This window comes from Rhincodon typus, chromosome 5 (genome assembly GCF_021869965.1).
Source record: "Rhincodon typus isolate 14 chromosome 5, sRhiTyp1.1, whole genome shotgun sequence".
NCBI lineage: Eukaryota > Metazoa > Chordata > Chondrichthyes > Orectolobiformes > Rhincodontidae > Rhincodon > Rhincodon typus.
In genome coordinates, this window is record NC_063336.1 from 119,006,007 (window position 1) to 119,029,826 (window position 23,820).

The 23,820-nt window shown below is 41.9% G+C and overlaps 1 protein-coding gene across 1 annotated transcript in view; it reads right to left on the bottom strand.

Annotated features, from left to right (window-relative positions):
- LOC109915833 (dystrobrevin beta) overlaps window positions 1–23,820 on the bottom strand; it is a 432,998-nt gene that overhangs the window by 323,295 nt on the left and 85,883 nt on the right. The window contains exon 3 of the mRNA XM_048597128.1: window positions 4,131–4,211. Within this exon, the coding sequence (XP_048453085.1) occupies window positions 4,131–4,211 (81 nt within the window). The remainder of the gene's footprint in view (window positions 1–4,130; window positions 4,212–23,820) is intronic.

Below are 23,820 nucleotides of genomic sequence, written 5' to 3' on the forward strand. Positions count from 1 at the left end.
GGGGAGGGGAAGGGGGTTTTGAAATAAATAGGGAGAGAGTGGGAGGCGGATAGAAGAGGGATAGACGAGAGGATAGGTGGAGAGGAAACAAACAAGTCAAAGAGGCGGGGATGGAGCCAGTAAAGGTGAGTGTAGGTAGGGAGTTAGGAAGGGGATAGGTCAGTCCAGGGAGGACGGACAGGTCAAGGGGGCGGGATGAGGTTGGTCGGTAGGAGATGGAGGTGCGGCTTGAGGTGGGAGGAGGGGATAGGTGGGAGGAAGAACAGGTTAGGGAGGCAGGGACGAGCTGGACGCCTCTCTGCTCCTATGATGCTGCTTGGCCTGCTGTGTTCATCCAGCCCTGCACCTTGTTGTCTCACCTCAGAGTGTCAGGTCTTTCCATTCTAATCCAAAAACTCTCGTAATAATATGGTATGTGTCAACCAGAACCCATAAACCTCTCATAGTGAAAATTAATGACTCCAAGTATTGTTTCTCATCCTGTCAGATCTTTTAAATTGGTCAAGATTTTTAAACATTTCCTGATTTGTCTTTTTTCAACTCTTATCCCAATCGTTCTTTGCCTTTTTATTGCTCTTTCTGCACTTAATTTGGCAACAAAGTCCCGGAATATTATGCACATTTCTTTTTAATCATTGCACTGTTTTCCTGTATTCAGGTTGTGTAAGGGAGATAACACAGTGGCTTCCCTCTTGTGAACCAGTTCAAACATTGTGTTGGGAATAATGGTCTCTGTTTATTGTGAAGTACGTCAGGAATATTCAGGGTCCACACATACACAATTAAGTATCGAATTCTGTACACTGTTAATTCAGTTACCCTGTTCCTTGACAACAAGGGGCAGAGCTGGATGAACACAGCAGGCCAAGCAGCATCATAGGAGCAAAAAGGCTGACGTTTCGGGCCTAGACCCTTCATCAGAAATGGGGAGGCGAAGGGGGTTCTGAAATAAATAGGGAGAGAGGGGGAGGCGGATAGAAGATGGATAGAGGAGAAGATAGGTGGAGGAGAAACAGACAGGTCGAAGAGGCGGGGATGGAGCCAGTAAAGGTGAGTGTAGGTGGGGAGTTAGGGAGGGGATAGGTCAGTCCAGGGAGGGCGGACAGGTCAAGGGGGCGGGATGAGGTTAGTAGGCAGGAGATGGGGGTGCGGCTTGGGGGGGGTGGAGGGGATAGGTGGGAGGAAGGACAGGTTAGGGAGGCAGGGACGAGCTGGGCTGGTTTTGGGATGCGGTACAGGGAGGGGAGATTTTGAAGCTTGTGAAATCCACATTGATACCATTGGGCTGCAGGGTTCCCAAGCAGAATATGAGTTGCTGTTCCTGCAACCTTCGGGTGGCATTGCTGTGGCACTGCAGGAGGCCCAGGATGGACATGTCGTCTGAGGAATGGGAGGGGAAGTTGAAATGGTTCATGACTGGGAGGTGCAGTTGTTCATTGCGAACCGAGCGTAGGTGTTCTGCAAAGCGGTCCCCAAGCCTCCGCTTGGTTTCCCCGATGTAGAGGAGGCCACAATGGGTACAGCTGATGTAGTATACCACATTGGCAGATGTGCAGGTGAACATCTGCTTGATGTGGAAAGTCTTCTTGGGGCCTGGGATGGGGGTGAGGGAGGAGGTATAGGGGCAGGTGTAGCACTTCCTCCGGTTGCAGGGAAAAGTGCCGGGTGTGGTGGGGCTGGAGGGGAGTGTGGAGCGGACAAGGGAGTCACGGAGACAGTGGTCCTTCCGGAAAGCAGATAAGGGTGGGGAGGGAAAAATGTCTTTGGTTGTGGGGTCGGATCGCAGATGGCGGAAGTGTCGGAGGATTATGCGTTGGATCTGGAGGTTGGTGGGGTGGTACGTGAGGACGAGGAGGATTCTTTTTTGGTTGTTCTTGCGGGGACAGGGTGTGAGGGATGAGTTGCGGGAAATGTGGGAGACACGGTTGAGGGCGTTTTCGACCACTGAGGAGGGGAAGTTGCGGTCCTTGAAAAATGAGGACATCTGAGATGTACGGGAGTGGAATGCCTCATCCTGGGAGCAGATGCGGCGGAGGCGAAGGAATTGGGAATAGGGGATGGCATTTTTGCAAGAAGGTGGGTGGGAGGAGGTGTATTCTAGGTAGCTGTGGGAGTCGGTAGGCTTGAAATGGATATCGGTTTCCAGGTGGTTGCCGAGATGGAGACAGAGAGATCCAGGAAGGAGAGAGAGGTATTAGAGATGGTCCAGCTGAACTTAAGGTTGGGGTGGAAGGTGTTGGTGAAGTGGATGAACTGTTCGAGCTCCTCATGGGAACACGAGGCAGCGCCGATACAGTCATCAATGTAATGGAGGAAGAGGTGGGGTTTACGGCCAGTGTAGGTACGGAAGAGGGATTGTTCCACGTAACCTACAAAGAGGCAGGCATAGCTTGGGCCCATGCGGGTACCCATGGCCACTCCCTTTGTCTGTAGGAAGTGGGAGGAATTGAAAGAGAAGTTGTTGAGGGTGAGGACGAGTTCGGCTAAGCGGATGAGGGTGTCAGTGGAGGGGGACTGGTCGGGCCTGTGGGACAGGAAGAAGCAGAGGGTCTTTAGGCCATCTGTATGGGGAATGCAGGTGTATAGGGACTGGACGTCCAAGGTAAAGATGAGGTGTTGGGGACCGGGGAATTGGAAGTTCTGGAGGAGGTGGAGGGCGTGGGTCGTGTCACGGACATAGGTAGGGAGTTCCTGGACCAAGGGGGAGAAAATGGAGTCCAGATAGTTGGAGATAAGTTCGGTGGGGCAGGAGCAGGCGGAGACAATGGGTCGACCAGGGCATTCAGGTTTGTGGATTTTGGGAAGGAGATAGAAGCGGGCGGTGCGGGGTTGGGGAACGATGAGGTTGGAGGCCGTGGGTAGGAGGTCACCTGAGGTGATGAGGTTGTGGATGGTTTGGGAGATGATGGTTTGGTGCTCGGGGGTGGGGTCATGATCAAGGGGGCAGTAGGAGGAGGTGTCGGAGAGTTGGCGTCTGGCCTCGGCGATGTAGAGGTCAGTGCGCCATACTACAACTGCGTCTCCCTTGTCCGCGGGTTTTATGGTGAGGTTGGGATTGGAGCGGAGGGAGTGGAGGGCTACACGTTCTGCGGGGGAGAGTTGGAGTGGGTGAGAGCGGTGGAGAGGTTGGTTTTACTTTAAGAGTAGACTGCTGACAAGATTTAGCACTATAATCATTAAGGCTGTGTAATTATTGCACTCAACCAGTAAGTGCAGCAGAAACAGTACATTGAGGTCAAAGTGAATTTTACACAATGCATTAGGCAAAATAAAAACCAAAAACATAAATTGCAGGAAAAGCTCAGATATGGCAGCATGTGTGGAGAGAAATCAGAGATAAGGTTTCAGGTCCAGTAACTCTTCCTCAGAATTACTACCAAACAGTTTTGACCTGATAAGTTATTTTCACCCTTGTGGAATCTAATACAGAATTTAGTTAAATGAGAATTCATTAACAGGCAATTTAAGGGGGGCATACAGGAATTTCCTTTGGCTTCCCGATTTCCAAAGGCCAGAGGAGCCAGATAAGCTAGCTGGATACCTTGGTGGAAACCAGGCACCCAGGCAGGTGGAGAGGCCAGAAAGCAGCAGTCAAAGGTCAAATCACAGAGGGGTCCTCACTCCCAATACACTTGGCTCTTCAGGTTTGAGAGGTAGCCCACTTTCTTTAAATCAGACAACGAGCCCACCCTCTGGTTATTCGGTTATGAAAGGGTTGCGCTAAGGAAGTAACAATGGGTGAATGTTTCTCCACAAAGTGTGGTTTCTGCCCACATTTTAGCCTACTAGTTGAAGCCTGCTCAGAAAACAAAGAAACCGTGGGCAGCCAGTCAGTGTAATAAACAGAAAGCTCAAATCCTTCACCACTGACTGCAAACTTCGGACCTTTATCAGTTTGAGTGTGTGTGTGTGTGTGTGTGTGTGTGTGTGTGTGTGTGTGAGAGAGAGTGTGAGAGTGTGTGTGTGTCTGTGTATGTGTGACTGAGTGTGTGTGTGTGTGTGTCTCTCTCTGAGCATGACACGTATACAGCAGAAAGTACACACCTACACATGCAGCAAGCCACCTCATTTCTAAATCCCCTTCTTCTTAACATCTCATCTCCACCCACGAAATTTATCATAATACTTACGATTGCATCGTTTTTGCACAAATCGCAGCTTGCATGCTGTCCGATAAGTCGAAAGCCTGATTACATCGTAATTTTGGGCTCCTGGAAGGAAAACAAAATAATAATAATCTTACATCTGTTCATTAACTGCCCAACAGCACAATAACAACAATACTTCCAACAGAATTAATGCTGCTATCAGTTAATTAGCAAACATCCACTTGGAAACCCATTGTGCTGAATACTGGATTTAGAAAAACAAATTATATTGAAGTGTGGACAACGTAGTGGATTACAACATTATCTTTCCCAGCACAGGCTTTCAACTTGAATCGGACCCACACATTTGGTTAAAAATAAAAGATTTCACTCGACACAAATTGAATCTGCAGCCGTTCATATTTTTGCTCATTGAGTGATGAAACAAGACAATATTTCACACAGACCTGCACAACTTTAACTTGAAAATATTTAACATTATAAATCCTATGTGTATATGAAATTATATTGCATGGATTCTCTTTAATGTTAATAATATTTGCATTAGATTGAAGAATGGTTGCTCTATTTCATTCAAATAGAAATGCACATTTCAGCATTTACCTGGGCCATGTCAGTATTTGTTGCAGAATCTACGATCTGCCTTCATAACCTATCATAGTGAAGAAATCACCTTGACAGATTCCACTACAATTACAGTGGAGTTTTTCTGTACATGGAAGAGCCTTTTCTGGCATTTCAGTTCTGTCAATGTCTCCCATATTTCATTGAAAACCAACAGGAATTATTTTCAAAAACAATGGAAATACCGCTTTTCCAAGCGATTAATTTAACTAATTGCCAGGATTATGCTATACAATACTGACTAAAGCATCAAAAGAAAATGTCAGTTTGTTCATTGAACAGAACAATGGCAAAAATAATTCAAGTAGCAACAAACAAAGCTTTTCTCTGCTTCAAAAGAAGCAGGAAAGTTGCTCTTTCATCTGAAGTGCTTAAATCTATACCTCAGTCAACTGACCTCTTTATGCATGGGTTGAACCTTCTGCATATCTAGGGACTGATGCAGTCCAAGACCCAAAAGGTCCTACTTGAGCATTGGCAAGGCCACAAACTCAGACCTTGCAAGTTGCAAAACTGTCTGGTAACATCGCTCATTCTACACAGCAAACACTTTCAAAGGACAACTCTGCACAAAACTGTACATGTGTCCCAATCCAAAGCTATCTAAAAAAGCAACAAAACAATGTCAAAATTAGATTATAGTGAAACTCAGGAAGCTCAGTGTGAAAAAAATACATAACTTTTTTTAAAAATGAAGTTTTTAAAAATGGAAATGAATTTTTAATTAAAAAGCATAGCCCAATTATGTACATTTAAGAACTAAACATGGCTTTTGCCAACTCATACTGGAGTATCAAGTGAAGACAACAATGTCTTTAACAAGGATAGAAAGAGCTCAAGGATGTTACAACCAGAATTACAGGATAACCAAGAGGTTAATTAGTAAGAAAAAGGAATTAATGCCAGTAAAGACAAGGCATCAGAGAAACTTAAGGAACTAAAAGCTGACAAATTCCCTGGATCTGTTGGTTTACAACTTATGGTTCTAGAAGAGGGTGTGGCACAGAGATGGGTGCACTGGTTATGACTTTGCAAAATTTTTTTTTAAGTTCTGGTAAGGTTCTATCAGTGTGCACATTAGCAAATGTAACTCTGCTATTCGTAAATGGGTGGAGAGGGAGACCTATTAGTTTGCCATCAATCATCAGGAATCAATTATTATGGAAGTTTCAACAATGTACATCAAAAATCATGGCATGGTCAGGCAAAGTTAACATGGTTTAATAAGACGGAAATAGTGTTGACAAATTTTTGAGAATGGAGCTAGTTGAGTAGATAAAGGAGAGCCAGTAAATACACCATACTTGGCTTTCCAAAAGACACTCAGTTAGGTGCCACATTGTGGCTGGATTAACTGCATGGGTGGGTGGTTAGCAGAGTGGAAGAAAACTGTAGGGATAAATGGGTATTTTCATGTTGGTAAACCGGAACTAGTGAAATGGCACAAGGATCAGAGTTCAGTCCCCAGTGATGGCCACATTTTGGCCACAATTCATAGCCTAGGCTTTTAGAACAGTTGATTTGGGCAATTGAATAAAGAAATAAACTAACATTAAATAATTCTACTAATCCTATAACTTTTCTTTCTAACATGATAAAGTACATACATTTCATCTTATAACATTCAAGAGAATAAAAACATCCACTCAAACTAACTGTAATACATCACTTAGAAATCTTTCAAAATCACTGTGACGACTATCTGAGTCACTGAATAATTTGTCCCTAAAGCCTTTATTTTGGTTGTATAACATTATCATGGGAATCTTCCTCATCTCCGTTCTCATCAATCATACTAGTAACTATGGCATCACAATTTCACAAGCAACCATCCTTACAAACATTAAATTTCCCACATTTAATAAATGATATTTTGACAATTTTTTTAATCAAGTTCATTTCATGTGTCTATGTCTCATTGTAATAACGCTTTAAGTGAAGATACTTACATACTTGCCTCTCTTGAGCATGTTTTCTCACATTTCAACAACCAATTATTCCACATCTTTTGGATACTGTCCTGGAGAACTTCACTTATATACATATCCAAAGCCTGGAGCTCATTTGGAAGGCCATCAGGATTAACTGCTGGTTGACCTGACTTCCACAGACTACATCATCAGCAATGTGGAATGTGAACATTGAGCCTGCTCTGCCTTTCAATAATATCACTGCTTACCTGATCATGGTTTTCAAACCAAAACCCCAATACCTTTTGACGACTTTGTTAAACAAGACTCATTCCAGCTCTGCCTTAATCATATTCAAGGATTTTGCCTTGCCCGCTTTCGGGGGGAGAGAGTTCCAACGACTTTCAATCATCTGAGGGAAAGAAAAATTCTCTTTTTCTCTATCTCAAATGGGAACTCCCTTACAGTCTGGTTCTAGTCTCTCTCACAAGGGAAAACATCCTTTTTAGTGTCCATCCTGTCAAATTCCCTTAGGAACTTGTATGTTTAAATAAGGTCACCTCTCATTCTTCTAAACTTCAGTTTAAATTCCCCTAACTAGCAGGCCCAACCTATCCAACCTTTCATAAGAACATAAGAACATAAGAACTAGGAGCAGGAGTAGGCCGTCTGGCCCTTTGAGCCTGCTCCGCCATTCAATAAGATCATGGCTGATCCTTTCGTGGACTCAGATCCACTTACCCGCGTTCTCACCGTATCCCTTAATTCCTTTATTGTTCAAAAAAAATCTACCTTTTTTTTAAAAACATTTACTGAAGTAGCGTCAACTACTTCACTGGGCAAGGAATCCCACAGATTAACAACCCTCTGGGTGAAGAAATTCCTCCTCAGTTCAGTCCTAAATCTGCTCCCTCTAATTTTGAGGCTATGCCCTCTTGTCCTAGCTTCACCTGCCAGTGGAAACATCCTCTCTACTTCTATCTTATCTATTCCCTTCATAATTTTATATGTTTCTATAAGATCCCCCCTCAATCTTCTGAATTCCAATGAATATAATCCCAATCTACTCAGTCTCTCCTCATAAGCCAACACCCTCAACTCCGGAATCAACCTAGTGAACCTCCTTTGCACCCCCTCCAGTGCCAGTACATCCTTTCTCAAGTAAGGAGACCAAAACTGCACACAGTACTCCAGGTGTGGCCTCACCAGCACCTTGTACAGCTGCAACATAACCTCTCTGCTTTTAATTTCAATCCCTTTAGCAATGAAGGACAAAATTCCATTTGCCTTCCTAATTACTTGTGGTACCTGCAGACCTACCTTCTGTGATTCATGCACAAGGACACCCAGGTCCCTCTGCATAGCAGCATGCTGCAACTTTTTACCATTCAAGTAATAATCCTTTTTACTATTACTCCTACCAAAATGTATGTCCTCTTGGGATAAGACCCCAACATCAGGAATCTGAGTGGACCTTCTCTGAATCTCTTCCAATGTGAATTACATACTTCCTTAAATAAGAAAAGCAAAGTTACACACAGTATTCTAGATATGGTCTCACAAATGCCTTGTATAATGTCAGCAAAATATACTCCATTTTATATTCCATCACCTTGCAATAGATATCAACATTCCTTTCATCTCCCTGAACACTTGCTGTATCAAAATACTTTACTTTGCAATTCATGGACCCAGACATCCATGTATGTCTGTACTTTAGATGTCTGTAATCTCTCTGTTTAAATAATGTGCTACTTTAATATTCTTCCGGCCAAAATGCACAAGTTCACATTATCCCACATTGTGCTCCATCTGCTAAACTTTTGCCCACTCATTTAGCCCATCAAGATCCCTTTGTAGGCTTCTTCTGTCCTCTTCACAACTTAATTTCCAACCTATTTTGGTATTATAAGAAAAGTTAGTAACCATATATTAGGTCTTTTCATCCAAGTCATTTATGAAGTTTGTAAACAGTTGAGGACCCTGCACAGCTCCTTATGGCACGTCACTCAATGTGTCTTCTCAACCCAAAAGTGACACATTTATACTGAGTCTCTGTTTTCTGTTGGTGAATCTGTGTACCTTGGCTGAATCACCTCCAGGGCGAGTATGTCCTTCCTTGGATATGGAGGCCAAATCTCTGCATAGTACTCTAGGTGTGGTCTTATCAAAACTCGGCACAATCATACGAAGTCTTTTTTAACTTGTGTACTCCAATTGCCCTGCAATAAGGGCCAACATATCATTTGCATGCTAATTTCTTACATTCCTTATACTCTGTGAACATTGATAATTAAGAGGCTGTACCAATTTAAAGAATCTTTTCTATTTGCACTACTCACATTTGGTTTTACTCTAACTACTCTCCTACTGCCACCTTGTTGCCCAGAAACTTAGTGCTTATATTTTTTTGCAGCCACTTTGTGTCCTCCCAAAACTTACATTCCCACCTCATTTTATAGTACCACCAAACTAGTTACATTATTCTAGGTCTCTGTGTCTAAGTACATTTAATAACGATATAAATACATGCTTGTTTAAAAATAAATCTTATATAAAAGTCAACACAATGACTTTCTGCTTTAAAACAATTAGTTAACATACCACGTGTAAAAATCAATGCCATATTTTCAGGGATTGAATTGCAAAGTGTTTATAATTATATGTAATTACTACAGTTCATTACTATACAGACACTTACAGGAGTCTTAAGATTTCTCCTCTGCCAATTCTAGCAGCAATTTCCCAGACAGTCAACAAGGTTAATGCACACCAAATGATCTATCAATGTCTTTGAGAAATTACAGCTAGAATACAACTCAATTGAAGCTGGAAAAAGAAATGCCATGGTTATATTTTCACTTGCAAAGTCATCTCTACATCCCCAAAAAGAGCAAAGAAAGATTATTGTATATAATATTGGGGTGGTACAGTGCCTCAGTGGTTAACACTGCAGCCTCACAATGCCAGGGGGCTGGCTTCAATCCAGCTTCAGGTGACTATCTGTGTCAGGTCTGCACATTCTCCCCGTGTCTGCGCGCGTTTCCTCCGGGTGCTCCAGTCTCCCCCCACAGTTCAAAGATATGCAGGTTAGTTGGATTAGCCATGGGAAGTGCAGGGTTAAGGGAATAGGGTAGGGAGGCAAGTCTGGGTGGGATGCTCTCCAGAGGGTCGGTATGGACGTGTTGGGCCAAATGGCCTGCTCCTACACTGTAGGGGTTCTATGATGATGTGAGTTGGTCTCCTTATAAACCTTGTAATGAAAGAAACTTGGCACGGATATCATGTATTGAATAATTCCACAGTCTTTTATTACAGCTGACCAATGTATAATATTGCAGTTAATAGATAGTAAGGAAATGACAAATGACATGAAGAAACATTTGGCTTCTGTTTTGCTACACAAAACATTCCAGGAATTGCTGTAAATGAAGAGATGAAGAGGAGAGAGGAACAAGATGCAATTACAGCCATACTACAGGGTGATAGTTTGTGTCCTGGTGGACTTCATGCTAGGGCTAGGGCCTTTAAAAAGGTGCGAATGAGATAGTAGATACATTCATGTTACTTGTGCAAAATTCCCCAAGATTCTGAAAAGTTTCATCAGACTGGAAGGTACCAAATATAACCACTCCATTCAGGAAGGGAGAGAGAAAGAAAGCATGAAACTGTGGGCTAGTTGGCTTGATGCCTATCCTGGGGAAGATGTTAGAATTGGCCACTGAAGAGTTGATAGCTGGGTACTTAGAAAAACTCAAATGTAACCAAGAGAAGTCAGCATGCTTTCATCAAAGAAAATCATGTTTATCCAGTTTATTGGAGTAAAGGAGTGAAACCTGCCTGAACGAGCAAAACGTTCTGCGGACAAAGGGAAGCCTCGAGGTGTACTGTACTTGGATTTCCAGTGGGCAGATATTAAGATGCCACAAAAGATATAACAGAAAATAAAAGCACATGGCATAAGGGTAACATATTAACATGGATTAGAAGATATATTGACTGACAGAAAACAGGGGATGCGTAAATAGGTTCTTTGTCCTATTGACTATAAGATCATAAGATATAGGAACAGAGTTAGGCTATTCAGGCCATCATGTCTCCTGCACCGTCTGATCATGGCTGATATGTTTCTTAACCCCATTCTCCTGCCTTCTCCCTGTAACCCTTGATCCCCTTACCAATCAAGAACCTACCTATACCCGTTTTAAATACACTCAATGACTTGGTTGACACAGTCTTAAGCAGCAAGGCATTCCACAGATTCACCAGCCTCTGGCTGAAGAAATTCTTCATCATCTCAGTTCTAAAGTGTCACCCCTTCACTCTGAGGCTGTGCCCCCCTAGTCTCTCCTGCTAGTGGAAATATCTTCTCTACATCCACTCTATTCAGGCCTCTTGGTATTCCGCAAACTTCAATGAGATCTCCCCTCACCCTTCTAAACACCATCGACTACAGACCCAAAGTCCTCAATTGCTTCTCGTATAATAAGCTCTTCACCCCCAGGATCATTCTTGTGAATCTCCTCTGGACCCCCTCCAAGACCAGCACACCCTTCCTTAGATATGGGGCCCAAAACTGTTCACAATGTTCCAAATGCGTTCTGACCAGAGCTTTATACAGCCTCCGCAGTACATCCCTGCTCTTGTATTCTAAACTCTCAAAATGAATACTAATATTGCATTTGCCTTCCTGACTGCTAACTGAACCTGCATGTTAACCTTAAGAGAATTAGGTCTTCCAAGTCCCTTTGTGCTTCAGGTTTCTGTTGCCTTTCTGCGTTTCAAAAATAGTCTATGCCTCTTTTCCCCCAACCAAAGTACATAACCCCACACTATCCCATATTGTATCCCAAATGCCACTTCTTTACGTATTCTCCCATGCCGTCCAAATCCTTCTGCAGCCTCCCTCAACACTACATCTCCCTCCACCTATCTTTATGTTATCCGCAAACTTAGCGACAATGCCCTCAGTTTCTTTGACTAATGTATAAAGTGAACAGTTGTGGTCCCAACACTGACACTGGTGGAACATTTTTTTATTCATTCGTGGAATGAGGGCATCACTGGCCAGGCAGCATTTAATGCCCATCCCTAATTTCCTCAGGCAGCAGTTAAGAGTCAACCACATTGCTGTGGGTCTGGAGTCACATGTAGGCCAGACCAGATAAGGATGGCAGTTTCCTTCCCTAAAGGACATTATTGAATCAGGTGGGCTTTTCCAACAATCAGCAATGGATTCATGGTCATCATTAGACTCTTAATTCCAGATATTCCTGAATTCAAATTCCACCAGCTGCTGTGGTGGGATTCAAACCCAGGTCCCTAGAACATTATCCGGGTCTCTGGATTAACAGTCCAGTGATAACACCACCAGGCCACTGCCTCCCCTTGACAAAGCCATGCTGGCTGAGCCCTATTTTACCATGCAATTCCAAGTATGCTGTAATTTCATCCTTAATAATGGACTCTAGAACCTTACCAATGACCGATGTTAAGCCAACTGTCTTCTGCCTCTCTCCCTTCTTAAACATGGATGTTACATTAGCCATTTTCCAGTCCTTTAGGATCCTTCCTGACTCCAGTGATTCCTGAAAGATCACCACCAACGCATCTACATTCTCTCCAGCTATCTCCTTCAGAACTCTGGGATGTAGTCCATCTGGTCTGGGTGATTTACCCACCTTCAGACCCTTAGCTTCCCCAGCACCTTCTCCTTAGTGAAGGCTCCTACACTCACCTCTGCCTCCTGACTCTATTGAAGTTCTGGTATGTTGCTGGTCTCTTCCACTGTGAAGACTGATGCAAACTACCAACTTAGTTCCTCAGCCATTTCTTTGTTCCTCATTACTACTTCTCCAACCTCATTTTCCAGCAGTCCTATATCCACTCTTGCCTCCCTCTTACCTCTTAAATGTCTAAGCAAAAACTCTGCAATATTCTTTTATATTACTAGCTAGCATACTCTTAGATTTCACCTTCTCTCCTGTTCCTCCTTTTTTGCTTTTTCTTTAGTTATCTTCTGCTGGTGTTTAAGGCTTCCCAATCCTCTGGCTTCCCACTAATCACTATCACATTGTATGCTTTTTCTTTTGCTTTTATACTGTCCCTGACTTCCCTTGTCAGCCATGATCACTTCATCCTCCCCTTATTATGTTTCTTCTTCCTTGGGATGAATTTCTGCTGCTCCTCACAAATTACCCCCAGAAACTCCTGCTATTGATGCTCCACTGTCTTCCCTGCTAGACTCCTCTTCCAATCAACTCTGGCCAGTTCATCTCCTCGTGTCTTTGTAGTTACCTTTACTCAATTGGAACACAGTTGCATCTGGTTCCAGCTTCTCCCTCTCACACTGCAGGGCGAATTCAATCATATTATGGTCACTGTCCCCTAGGGGCTCCTTCACCTTCAGCTCCCTAATCAAAACTGCCTCATTACCACATCACCAAATCCAGAATTACCTGTTCCCTAATGGGTTCTACGACAAAAAACAAAACCATCTCACAGATATCCCACAATTCCTTGAGATCCACTACCAACCTGATTTTCCCAGTTCACTTGCATATTGAAGTAACCTATGATTATTGCAATACTGGCTTTCTTACATGACTTTTCAATCTCCTGATTTATTTTCTCCTCCACATCCTGTCTAATAGGATGTTGCTAGGGTTGCAGGGTTTGGACTATCGGGAGAGGCTGAACAGATGGGGCTATTTTCTCTGGAGCGTCAGAGACTCAGGGGTGACCTTATAGAGGTTGATAAAATCCTGAGGGGCATGGATAGGGTGAATAGTCAGGGTCTTTTCTCCAGGGTAGGGGGATCCAAGACTAGCGGGCACAGGTTTAAGGTGAGAGGGGAAAGATTTAAAAAGGGACCTAAGGGGCAACTTTTTCACACAGAGGGTGGTGTGTGTATGAGTTGAGCTGCCAGAGGAAGGGGTGGAGGCTGGTACAATTACAACATTTAAAAGGCATCTGGATGGGTATATGAATAGGAAGGATTTAGAGGGAAATGGGCCAAATGCTGGCAAAAAGGACTAAACTTATTGTGGATATCCGGTCAGCATGGACGAGTTGGACCAAAGGGTCTGATTCCATGCTGGACAACTCTGTGTGCCTATGACCCTCCAGCTTGGAGGCCTGTACATCACTCCAATGAGGGTCTTTCTTCCTTTATAATTTCTCAACTCTACCCACAGATTCTACACTTCCGACCCTATAATCACTTCTTGCTATCAATTTAATTTCATTTTGTACTAACAAGGCAACCCAGCCCCTATCACTTGTTCTGGGAACATTAATGACCTCTCCTGGGCCCACCTCCATAATCAAGTTCTGAGGAGGGGTCACCGGACCCGAAACGTTAACTCCAATTTTTTCTTCACAGATGCTGCCAGACCTGCTGGGCTTCTAGCAACTTCTGTGTTGTTTTGACCTCCCCCTTTAACTGGTTTAAAGTCCTGTGACCACTAATTTAACCTTTCTGCTCCGATCCTGGTCCCAGATTGGTTCAGTTGGAGCCTGTCCCAATGGCACAGGTCCCTCCTGTCCCAATACCTATGTCAGTGTCCCACAAGATGGAGCCTTTCATTCCAACACCCCTCCTTCAGCCATGTGTTTACTTCCCTAATTTTCTTACCTCTTTGCTGGTTTGCATGTGGCTCAGGTAATCATCCAGAGGTTATAACTTTTGAAGTTGTGTTCTTTAATTTTGTTCCTAATTCCTGACATTTCCCAAAACAGGACCTCTCGCCTACTCTTCCTTATGTTGTTGGTTGCAAAATGGATTACAACAATTGGATCCTTCCCCTTCCATTTCAATATGCTTTCAAACCAGTTTGAAATGCCCTTTACCTTGGCACCAGGCAAGCAGCAGACCAAACAGGGCTCTCGACCCTGCTTACAAAGGATGCTATCTGCCCTCCTAATTGGAGAATCCCCTAACACTGCCACTTTTCCTCCTACATGAATGGTCTGGCCCACAGTGCAGTGATCAGTTTGTCCATCCTCCCTACAGTCCTTTTCTTCATCCCACTGGAGCAAGTATCTCGTACCTGTTAGCCAAGCTCAAGAGTGAAGGCTTCTCCAATGCTCAATTCAGGATCCCTCTACCTGCCTTGCTTGTAGTCAGACCCTCCAGTCCCTGACCACTGTCAGAATTCGAGAGTAGTTAGTCTCGGAGGTGTGGGTGCCTCCTGAAACACAGCATCCAGGTAACTCTCCCCCGTTGTGTCACAGTGTTCCAATTCCGTAACTCTGAGCCAGAGTTCCTTGAGCAACCAACACTCGCTGCAGATGTGGTCACCACGAACCACAATGGGGTTCACCATGCAGGTACAACATCGTCTGGCCTTCATCTCCAAATACTCCATCATTGAAAATGAATGTCTGAGATAGATAACTTTTTTGTTTTGTCAACGAATTAGGGGCTATAGGAAGGAAAATGGATTTGAAGCAGAGCATCAGCCATGATCACATTGAATGACAGAGCAGGGACAGGGGGCCATTGGCTTTACTGCGACTCCAATAATGTTCTTCCTAAACCTGGACAGTTTCTGGAATGCACTAAATTATTGTAAGTTTTAATAAATTTTAAATCTTAGTAATTATGCTAAGGAATTAAATTTTCAATTTGTTTATTCATCATTTATTAATGTGTAAAAGATGGTGGTCTGCAAGATTGTAGGACATTGGAAAATGGTAGGGTGCACAGAGAAAACATTGAGACTATGCACGCCAATTGTTCCTCAAGGCTTACATTCATTGCCCTCAAGGCACCCTGGAAGATAGATCTTTCTCTATTTTGTCACCTAGAACATACAACGAGGCAAAGGAAAAACTGAGAAAAATAAGACTTTTGAAACTAAAGGAAAAACTGAAATGACTTTTAGGATTTTCCTTCTCTGACTTAATCATTCCAGATAATGGAAATGTTTGGAACTTGCATCCTTCTTGACGTTACCTTCTCTTTACTTAATTTGAACATCTTAATGTTGACATAATTTAACTATGATTGTTGAATTTGTATCTGGTCTTGATTTTTTCAAATTTATTGCTGTCCTACATTTGGGCTGTAGTTCTTCACCTATAACAATTTTTTTATTTTCTTTGTACTTGGATATCAGTCCAACAGAGAATAAAAAGCATTCTTTCCAAAGAAAGAACGGATAAAATAGTTACAGAGATAGTAGGAACTGCCAATGCTGGAGAATCTGAGATAACAAAGTGTGGAGCTGGATGAACACAGCAGGCCAAGCAGCATCAGAGGAGCAGGAAGGCTGATGTTTCAGGTCTGGACCCTTCTTCAGAAAATTAAGAACTGTTGTGCGACACTGATAATGTCCCCACCTCTGGGTTAGGAGGCCAGGGTTCAAGACCAACCTGTTCCGGCGCTGTGTATTAACATCACGGATAAAATAATTATTCTTCTTTGTATTTATGCTTCCAAGATAATTTTTAATGGTGATACAGCAACAAATACTAATTTCAAGTTACTGAACAGATTGTTGCTGAAATTCTTTGAACAATAAAAGTACCTGCTTTTCATTATAATCAATGACCCATGAATTATCAGGAATCACATTTTAAAATGGCACATTTCTGCAATTTCATTAATGCATCAATTTCAGAAAAAAACAGATCTGTTCCAAATTCTTTTCTTCTTAAGTACCCCACACACCGAACCCCATACACTAAAGTACGGTGTGTTATTAATTTTTCAGCTTTCATCTTAAACAATAACATACTTAAACAATAATCTTTCAAATAATTAAGGACATTCATAGTTAGATACTTTATGAAAATTATTTTAGTAAAATTTTTAGAAATGTTGGTAAAAAAAATTAGTACAACCAGTGATATAAAATCAGACAACACCAAGCAACGCCAAAATTAAAGTGACAAACTGTAGCTCATTACTGACACAAGGTTAGTTCTTAAAAAGGTTAATCAAGTGTTCCTCAGTACTTTCTGCATCAAACCACCTACTCGTATAAAGCACAGTTACAATGTCTGTAACTTTCCAGATATTTCAAGGACCAACTTTAGAAAAATTGAAAAAGGAGAAAATTGTTTCAGTGTTGCTAGGAAGACAATAGGTGCTTTATGCTGAAACCCCCTGTTTTTTGAGCTTTTTAGTGGAAGGCTGCATTGCCCTTTGCTGCTTGAAATCTGACTACCACATAACAATGTGGTTCGTTCAGTCTGTACAATGATGTGCCTATTACAATAAGTAAGCAGATTCGTGGTGAAGTCTTAATTGTTGCTTTAATTTACTGAAACTGGTGGAAGAATCTCTATTATCAAGTTACAAATTATATAGTCTGACAGGTACATTTTGACCCATATCCTAAAGCAATTACTTACCAACTGCAGAGTAGTCCCGCTGATATCCTTGTTGCAAGCTCAGACAGCTGAACAGCTAGTTCCAACCCATTCTTATAGATATTTTAACACCATTATAAGATTGAACTTCAATTTGGATCTTCAAGAGAACTTGAATAGCTTTACATTGTAGTAACGAGCTAAAGAAGGTTTCAGGTTTAATCCCTTGTGCATACTGAATGTGTTTCTCTCAGCTGAGCCAGTATCAAGTATGACAGTTATTACAGTATCTTTTAAATTGGAAGAGGACCAACATTTCTGGCTCTGTCTGGTATTGCCTACTGCAACTTCTCATATGTGTATATCTCCAACAACAGGATCAAGATTAGCTGACAAAAACAGAAGTTGCTAGAAAAGCTCAGCAGGTCTGGCAGTATCTGTGAAGAGAAATCAGAGTTAACGTTTTGGGTCCAGTGACCCTTCCTCAGAACTGACTGCAGCTAGGAAAATGTCGGTTTATATGCAGAAGATAGGATGGGAGGAGGGAGTCAGCAATAAACGATAGGTGGGGATAGAGCCCAAAGAGAGAGAAGAACAGTTGGATAGATAAAGGAGTGGATAACAATCTGGCTGGGAGGGTGGATAGCTGTTAATGGAGACTGTTTGTGGCTAACAATAGGTAGTGTGTAATGGCAGCTGTGTGATAACAAGGCCTGGTATGCGGGGTAGGGGACTAGGACATGGGAGAGTTCAGGCCCTAAAATTACTGAACTTGATATTGTGTCCGGAGGGCTGCAGGGTCCCCAAGCGGAAAATGAGGCATTGTTCCAGGCGCTGAGCTTCGGCTGGAACATTGCAGCAAGCCAGAGACAGAGATGTTGGCCAGGGAGCAGGGTGGTGTGTTGAAGTGGCAGGCAAATGGAAACTCAAGTCCTTTTCTGCGAGCAGAACGCAGATGTTCTGCGAAGTGGTCATGCAGTCTATGCTTCAATTCCCCAGTGTAGAAGAGACCACACTGTGAGCAGCGAATGCAGTAGACCAGATTCTGGGAAGTGCAGGTGAAGTGTTGCTTCGCCTGAAAGATATGTTTGGGCCCTTGGATACTGGGGAAGGAGGAGGTAAATGGGCAGATGTTACACCTTCAGCAGGTACCGGGAAGGTTCTGTGAGACTACCTTTTGTCTGTCTAACTGTTCTCCTTTCTCTTTGGGCTCTATCTCCACCTGTCATTTACTCCTGACCCCCTCCCTGTACCCTATCTTCTGCGTATAAACCAACATTTTCTAGCTGCCATCAGTTCTGAGGAAGGGTCACTGGACCTAAAACATTTCTTCACAGATGCTGCCAGACCTGCTCAGTTTTTCCAGCAACTTCTGTTCTTGTTTTATGATTTCCAGCATCCACAGTTCTTTTGGTCTTTATCAAGTTTAGCTAAGATGCTCAGGGGCAATCTGTTTCTCTGCAGACAGAGTGCTCTGAGCTTAAGGTTTGTGCAGTTATGAGAAGGGGGAGCGTTCCTCTGGTGGTCACACCTGGTGGCAATGCATGTTCATCTAGTGGGCACAATGTTTACTCCCTTCTGGGGGCTCAGTCCTAGGCTGAAATGTTCTGATTGAATGATTGACATCGAAGGCTAGGTAACAGAAATTACAGAAATCAGACAACACCTAAAAATAGAAATGACAAATCACAACGTTTTGGGTAACTGTCATTCTTCAGAAAAGAAACTCCTCGAGCCGTACAGCAAACCAGGAGACCTGAATCATCGCTTCTCTCTTTGCAAATCCCAATGTGTTCTCTCTGTACTTCTGACATTACTTGTTTCAGGCTTCTAGACGATGTATCTTTAGTTTTTTTTTATTTCAGCACAAGATTGCCAATTCCTAAGACTACACTGGTTTATTCAGGGTAAGAGAACAGGTTAGGGTATAGAGTAGGAACAAGACAGCTTGTAATGTATAGAGATAATTGGGAAGATGCTAAAGAGGGAAAAATTACAGATTTAATATTCCAATTCAGAACGGTCACAATTTAGAAAAATTCATTCAATCCAAGCCCAAGCTGGTTCTTTCCAAAATCCTCTCAGATACCCCTGGCCTCTGTCTTTTCCCCTCTGCCCTTTCAATACTCTTTTGAAAATCACAATTGAATCCACCTCCACCATCCTCGCAGATTGTGCACTCAAGACCCTAAACACTCCCTGCATAATTTTGTCTTCACATGGCCAATCACCCAATTTCCAACCACCTCGAATGTGTTTTCTGATTCTCGATTCCTCCTCACTACTGTGTCATGATTTTGAGAATTTCAAATTGATTGTCCTTTGAAGTTTCTGTTCTCTAGGAACAATGCAAGCTTCTTCAATTTCTCCACATCACAAGTTCCTCATACCTGAAAAAAACACTCATAACTCTTTCTGAACCCTGCAGTAATTTTTCACATTCCTCCTAAATACAATGCCCAGAATTAAACACAATGTTCCAGACAAGGCTAAAGCAATATCTTTAAAAAGCTCTTTATAGATTCTTTGCTTTTGTACCGTAAGCTTGGGTCCGCATATTATCTTTTAATTTTCTCAAATTCCCTTGCCACCTCAAACAATTTGTGCATGTGCAGCTATAGTTCTGTTAACTCCAACGACCTCAGCTTTTCTGACCTGTCCATTACCTGGCCCACATACACATCAAGCCCCTTCAAAAGTTTTTAAATAAACACTTCTGGTCTGGAACTTACAAACTAAACCACTTACACTAAACAATTCTAAACCATCTGTTTTCACCAGGATCAACTGTTTTACATATCTACCTTCAGTCAAGTCTTCTGCAAAGCTGTAAAACTGAAACCCAAACGCTTTATTTCACACTGTGGGTGCTTCCCTTAATCAAAAGAAAAATCAATCTCTGCCTTTCTAAAATGAAAGCCCAAGATATAACTATTTACTTTGTTTGTCTAAAAGTTCTCCCAATGAAAACAGAGCCGACTACATACCAGGAACATGTTCTCTTCATACTGATTTAAAAAGAAATCACCATGGCTCCAGAAATATTAATCTTTAAACCCTTTTAGACACAAACAAAAATCCATGTACCAATAGCTCAAATCCAAACTCTGAAGTAAAATATATATAAATCATACACCTCATATTACAACATCCTCAGTTATATCAACGTGAATATTCTTCTCTCCTCTTATTTTAAATCAAGGTACTGATTGAATCCAGGGTTAGGGTCTTCAGGCATTCTCCTACATTAACCCAAGTGACTACACTTCATGTGCAAGCCCAGACAGTGAGCTCTGAGATTCTAGTGGCATTTTCAATTAGTATTCCTGTTGTATTCTAGTTCCATAATCTTCTTCATTTCATCATTCTGTATTTCTTCCACAGTGTGCGGACTGTTTTAGAGTTAAGGAATTGTGAGAATTCCCAAGAATACATTGCATGATTCTGTGCTACACAGCAGCTGGATATGGGAGAAAAGAAATTCTCTTTAGAGTCACTTGGTGCACAGGGGCGCAGATAGCGACATGTGCCATTGATAACTGCCTAGATTTGGAGAACGATGGCTGATCTGTAGAATTATATTTGCCAATCTTGTTATGGGTGTTGTTTAATGTCAAAGAAACAAAATTGCTGGCATTGTTAAAAACATTATTTGTGATCTCTTCAGCACATGTGCATGATGACGTTGATAATATTAAAGATGTCCCCACTGTCAGCCCAAAGTGCACCAAGCCAGCCAACTGGTCTGAAGAATGGTCACTGGAGCTGAAACGTTAACTCTGATTTTTCTTTTATTCATTCATTGGACGAGGATATTGCTGGCTGGGCCAACATTTATTGCCCATCTCTAATTGCCCAGAGGATATTGAACAGTCAACCATGTTGCTGTGGGTCACATGTAGGCCAGACCAGGTAAGGATGGCAGCTTCTTTCCCTAAAGGACATTAGTGAACCAGATGATAATTGACAATGGATTCATGGTCATCATTAGACTCTTAATTCCAGATATTTTATTGAATTCGACTTCCACCATCTACCATGGTCGTACTTGAAGCAATGTCCCCAGAATGTTACCAGGGTCTCCGGATTAACAGTCCAGTGATAATACCACTTGGCTGTCATTTCCCCGCATTTCTCCCCACAGATGCTGCCAGGCCTGCTGAGTTTCTCCAGCTATTTCTACTTTTGTTACGCAACAATTGAAAATTGCAATAACTTCAAATGCCATTGCCAAAAAGACTGCAGAGATTGTGGCATGCATGACATCTTCTCAAAAGTGCCAGCCATAGTGCCACAAAGAAAATTTAAGTCTGAGTCATAAGTTTGTGAATTCAGGGCCCTCCAACATATCACCTAGGCAGCAGCATGCATTTGGAGGCACCGTGCTAAGGATGAATCTGAAAGTGGAGGCCCCATCAGCCTCTCAGGTAGATACTAAAGAAACACAAAACGCCGTAGGTACAGGGCAGACCTTCACTTTTGGAGAGGGTGGGAATTGGGGTAAGGGCAGTGAGGGCCAGGGGTAACAGGGCATGTTTGGATGCAGCATTTGCCAAATGCTTGTAGTTGTCAGCTTGTAGAATTTATAGCGGGAGTGTATAAGGACCAGATTCTCAAAATCCTCTGATGCCACAAAGTAGGAAATTTGGCAAACAGCAACGAGAATAGTAAAAGGTTTTAGAAATATTTGTCAAGTTAGCAGATGGCCAAATGCAATTTCATTTCGATAAATGAGGCACTATAATCTGAGGGGCAAAAAGCAACGAGAATATGTGCTCTAACCGAGACATTAAATGGTGTGAATGAACAGAGACTTAAAGGTTCAAATGCATAATTAGCTGCAAGCATAGCTCAGTAAAGACATTTAAAAAGGCAATATAAATAGTGGTATAAAACAAAAGAGCAAAGATATTGTAGTTCTAGGCATCTGTGCAAGTGAAGAGCAGATGAAGAACAATTAGTAGGAGACAATCTCAGTTTCTAACTTTGCTTGTTTATTTTTTCTCATAGATATGAGAATTGTGTTTTATATTAATAAGCACCCAAAAGGAAACCGCACAGGAAGCTTGAAAATCAGATTGTGCTTGTGCTGACTTGTCAGCCAATGTGATCCCTTTGCCAATATCCTTTTTTCCCTCACTTTCAAATACTCAGCCAAGTTTCTTTCACATGTAGAGTTTCTGCCTTAAGGGCCAACTGTGGCAATGCATACCATCCTAATAACACTGTGACCTTACAAAAAACCCTCCCCTTTGCTCTTCCAGTGATAATGCTCAATGTCTCTTTGTTACCAATTTGCCAAGCAGCTTTAGAAACCTCAACTAAATTACCAGTTAACTTTCTCCATTAAGTGAAATATTGCTTTTTGGCAGCAAACATCAGGAGCTTTCCTAGACTAACTGAATAACAAAGTGGAATCTGTTCTGATGGTAATTGGCATTTATTTGTAAATTACAAGTTTTTTGGTTAAAATCAGATTTTGCAACATGGGAGAGAGAGGAAGGATAACTTCAGATTGTGTTCCAATGAGAAGTTAACTTCTTGTTCCAATGTTTCACATCCCTAGAATCATAAATACGGACCTCACGATATTGCAGTCTTATATATTATATCTATAGTGTGAGGGGATAAAAGTCTCGCAAAATATTCAATCCTTCTGAAACAGGACCAATTCAGGTGAAATGAACTCTACATAGAAATAAATATTCTAAAACCAAAACAGTTCAAGAAAACAACAAACAAATTCAACAAAACAAATAATTATGCCTGGTCCTTTGTTTCTTTTAGGATGATTACTGATTTCTTGTGAATCACGAAAAGAACAACACTGATTGATAGATTTCCTTTGGCAAAATCCAAGAGATTTGACTGAAACCAAGCTGGGAAGGAGGCAGTTCTAAAATAATATGAAAAAAAGTCAATCCGATGATTGAAACAATAGACCATTGCTGCTTTTGGAACACTCCAGAACTTTAGCTTAAGAGGACTAAGGTAAATTTTGTGTTTTAAAGGGGCACTACCATGAACAAAACATGCACATTCTATTTGATAAGATAATCCACACAAAACATTGTGAAGACACAGCAATGAATCCAAAATTGGGATCCGCTCCTTCCCTAACAATGTAGTTAGTCTCACTTTTTCTAAAATGTTTGGTACCTCTTCCAGTGAATGAGGAAACGCACACATGTTCAATTTTATCATTGCACAAATCATGCCTGTAAGTACAGCAGAGGATAAAAATGGTGTGACTAGTTTTTTTTGAGGATGTCAAGCTAGTGGAAGTTAGGACAATCAGTGACAGGCATGGGATAGTGTGCAACAAGTGCGAGGAATGGATGTAAAGCATACTTAGGAAATAATCTAAAAGTGTCACATTGTGCCATGTTCAGTTACTGTGGAAGGACATCACTGTGACAACCATTAAGGCTTAAATATTGCATATTGCTGCCCATACTGCACAAAATAGCCTCATATTTGTGACAGTGAAACTACAATTTACATAAACACAGCCTCACATTTGCTGTTTATCCATAAATAATGACAAATAATGGAACTGGGAATGAAAAATATAAAGACCTTAGAATAATCTTCTCTATAATTTTTAATTGATTCCTTCCTCCTTTGCTGATCGTTTAAATGCAAGAGGACATGTGTTAGATATATACTTATTCTTAGGCTTTTATAAATACCATTCACATCCCAGCCATGCAGCAGGGAGCTTAGATAATACTGCTATTTTTTGTTTCCTCCTTTTCTTCATATTAAGTCCAGCTTTTTCGCTTTGCATTTTCCCAGATGACATAAACACCAAGTGAGATCAGATAAGATAGATCCACTCGCTGTCATCCAGCACA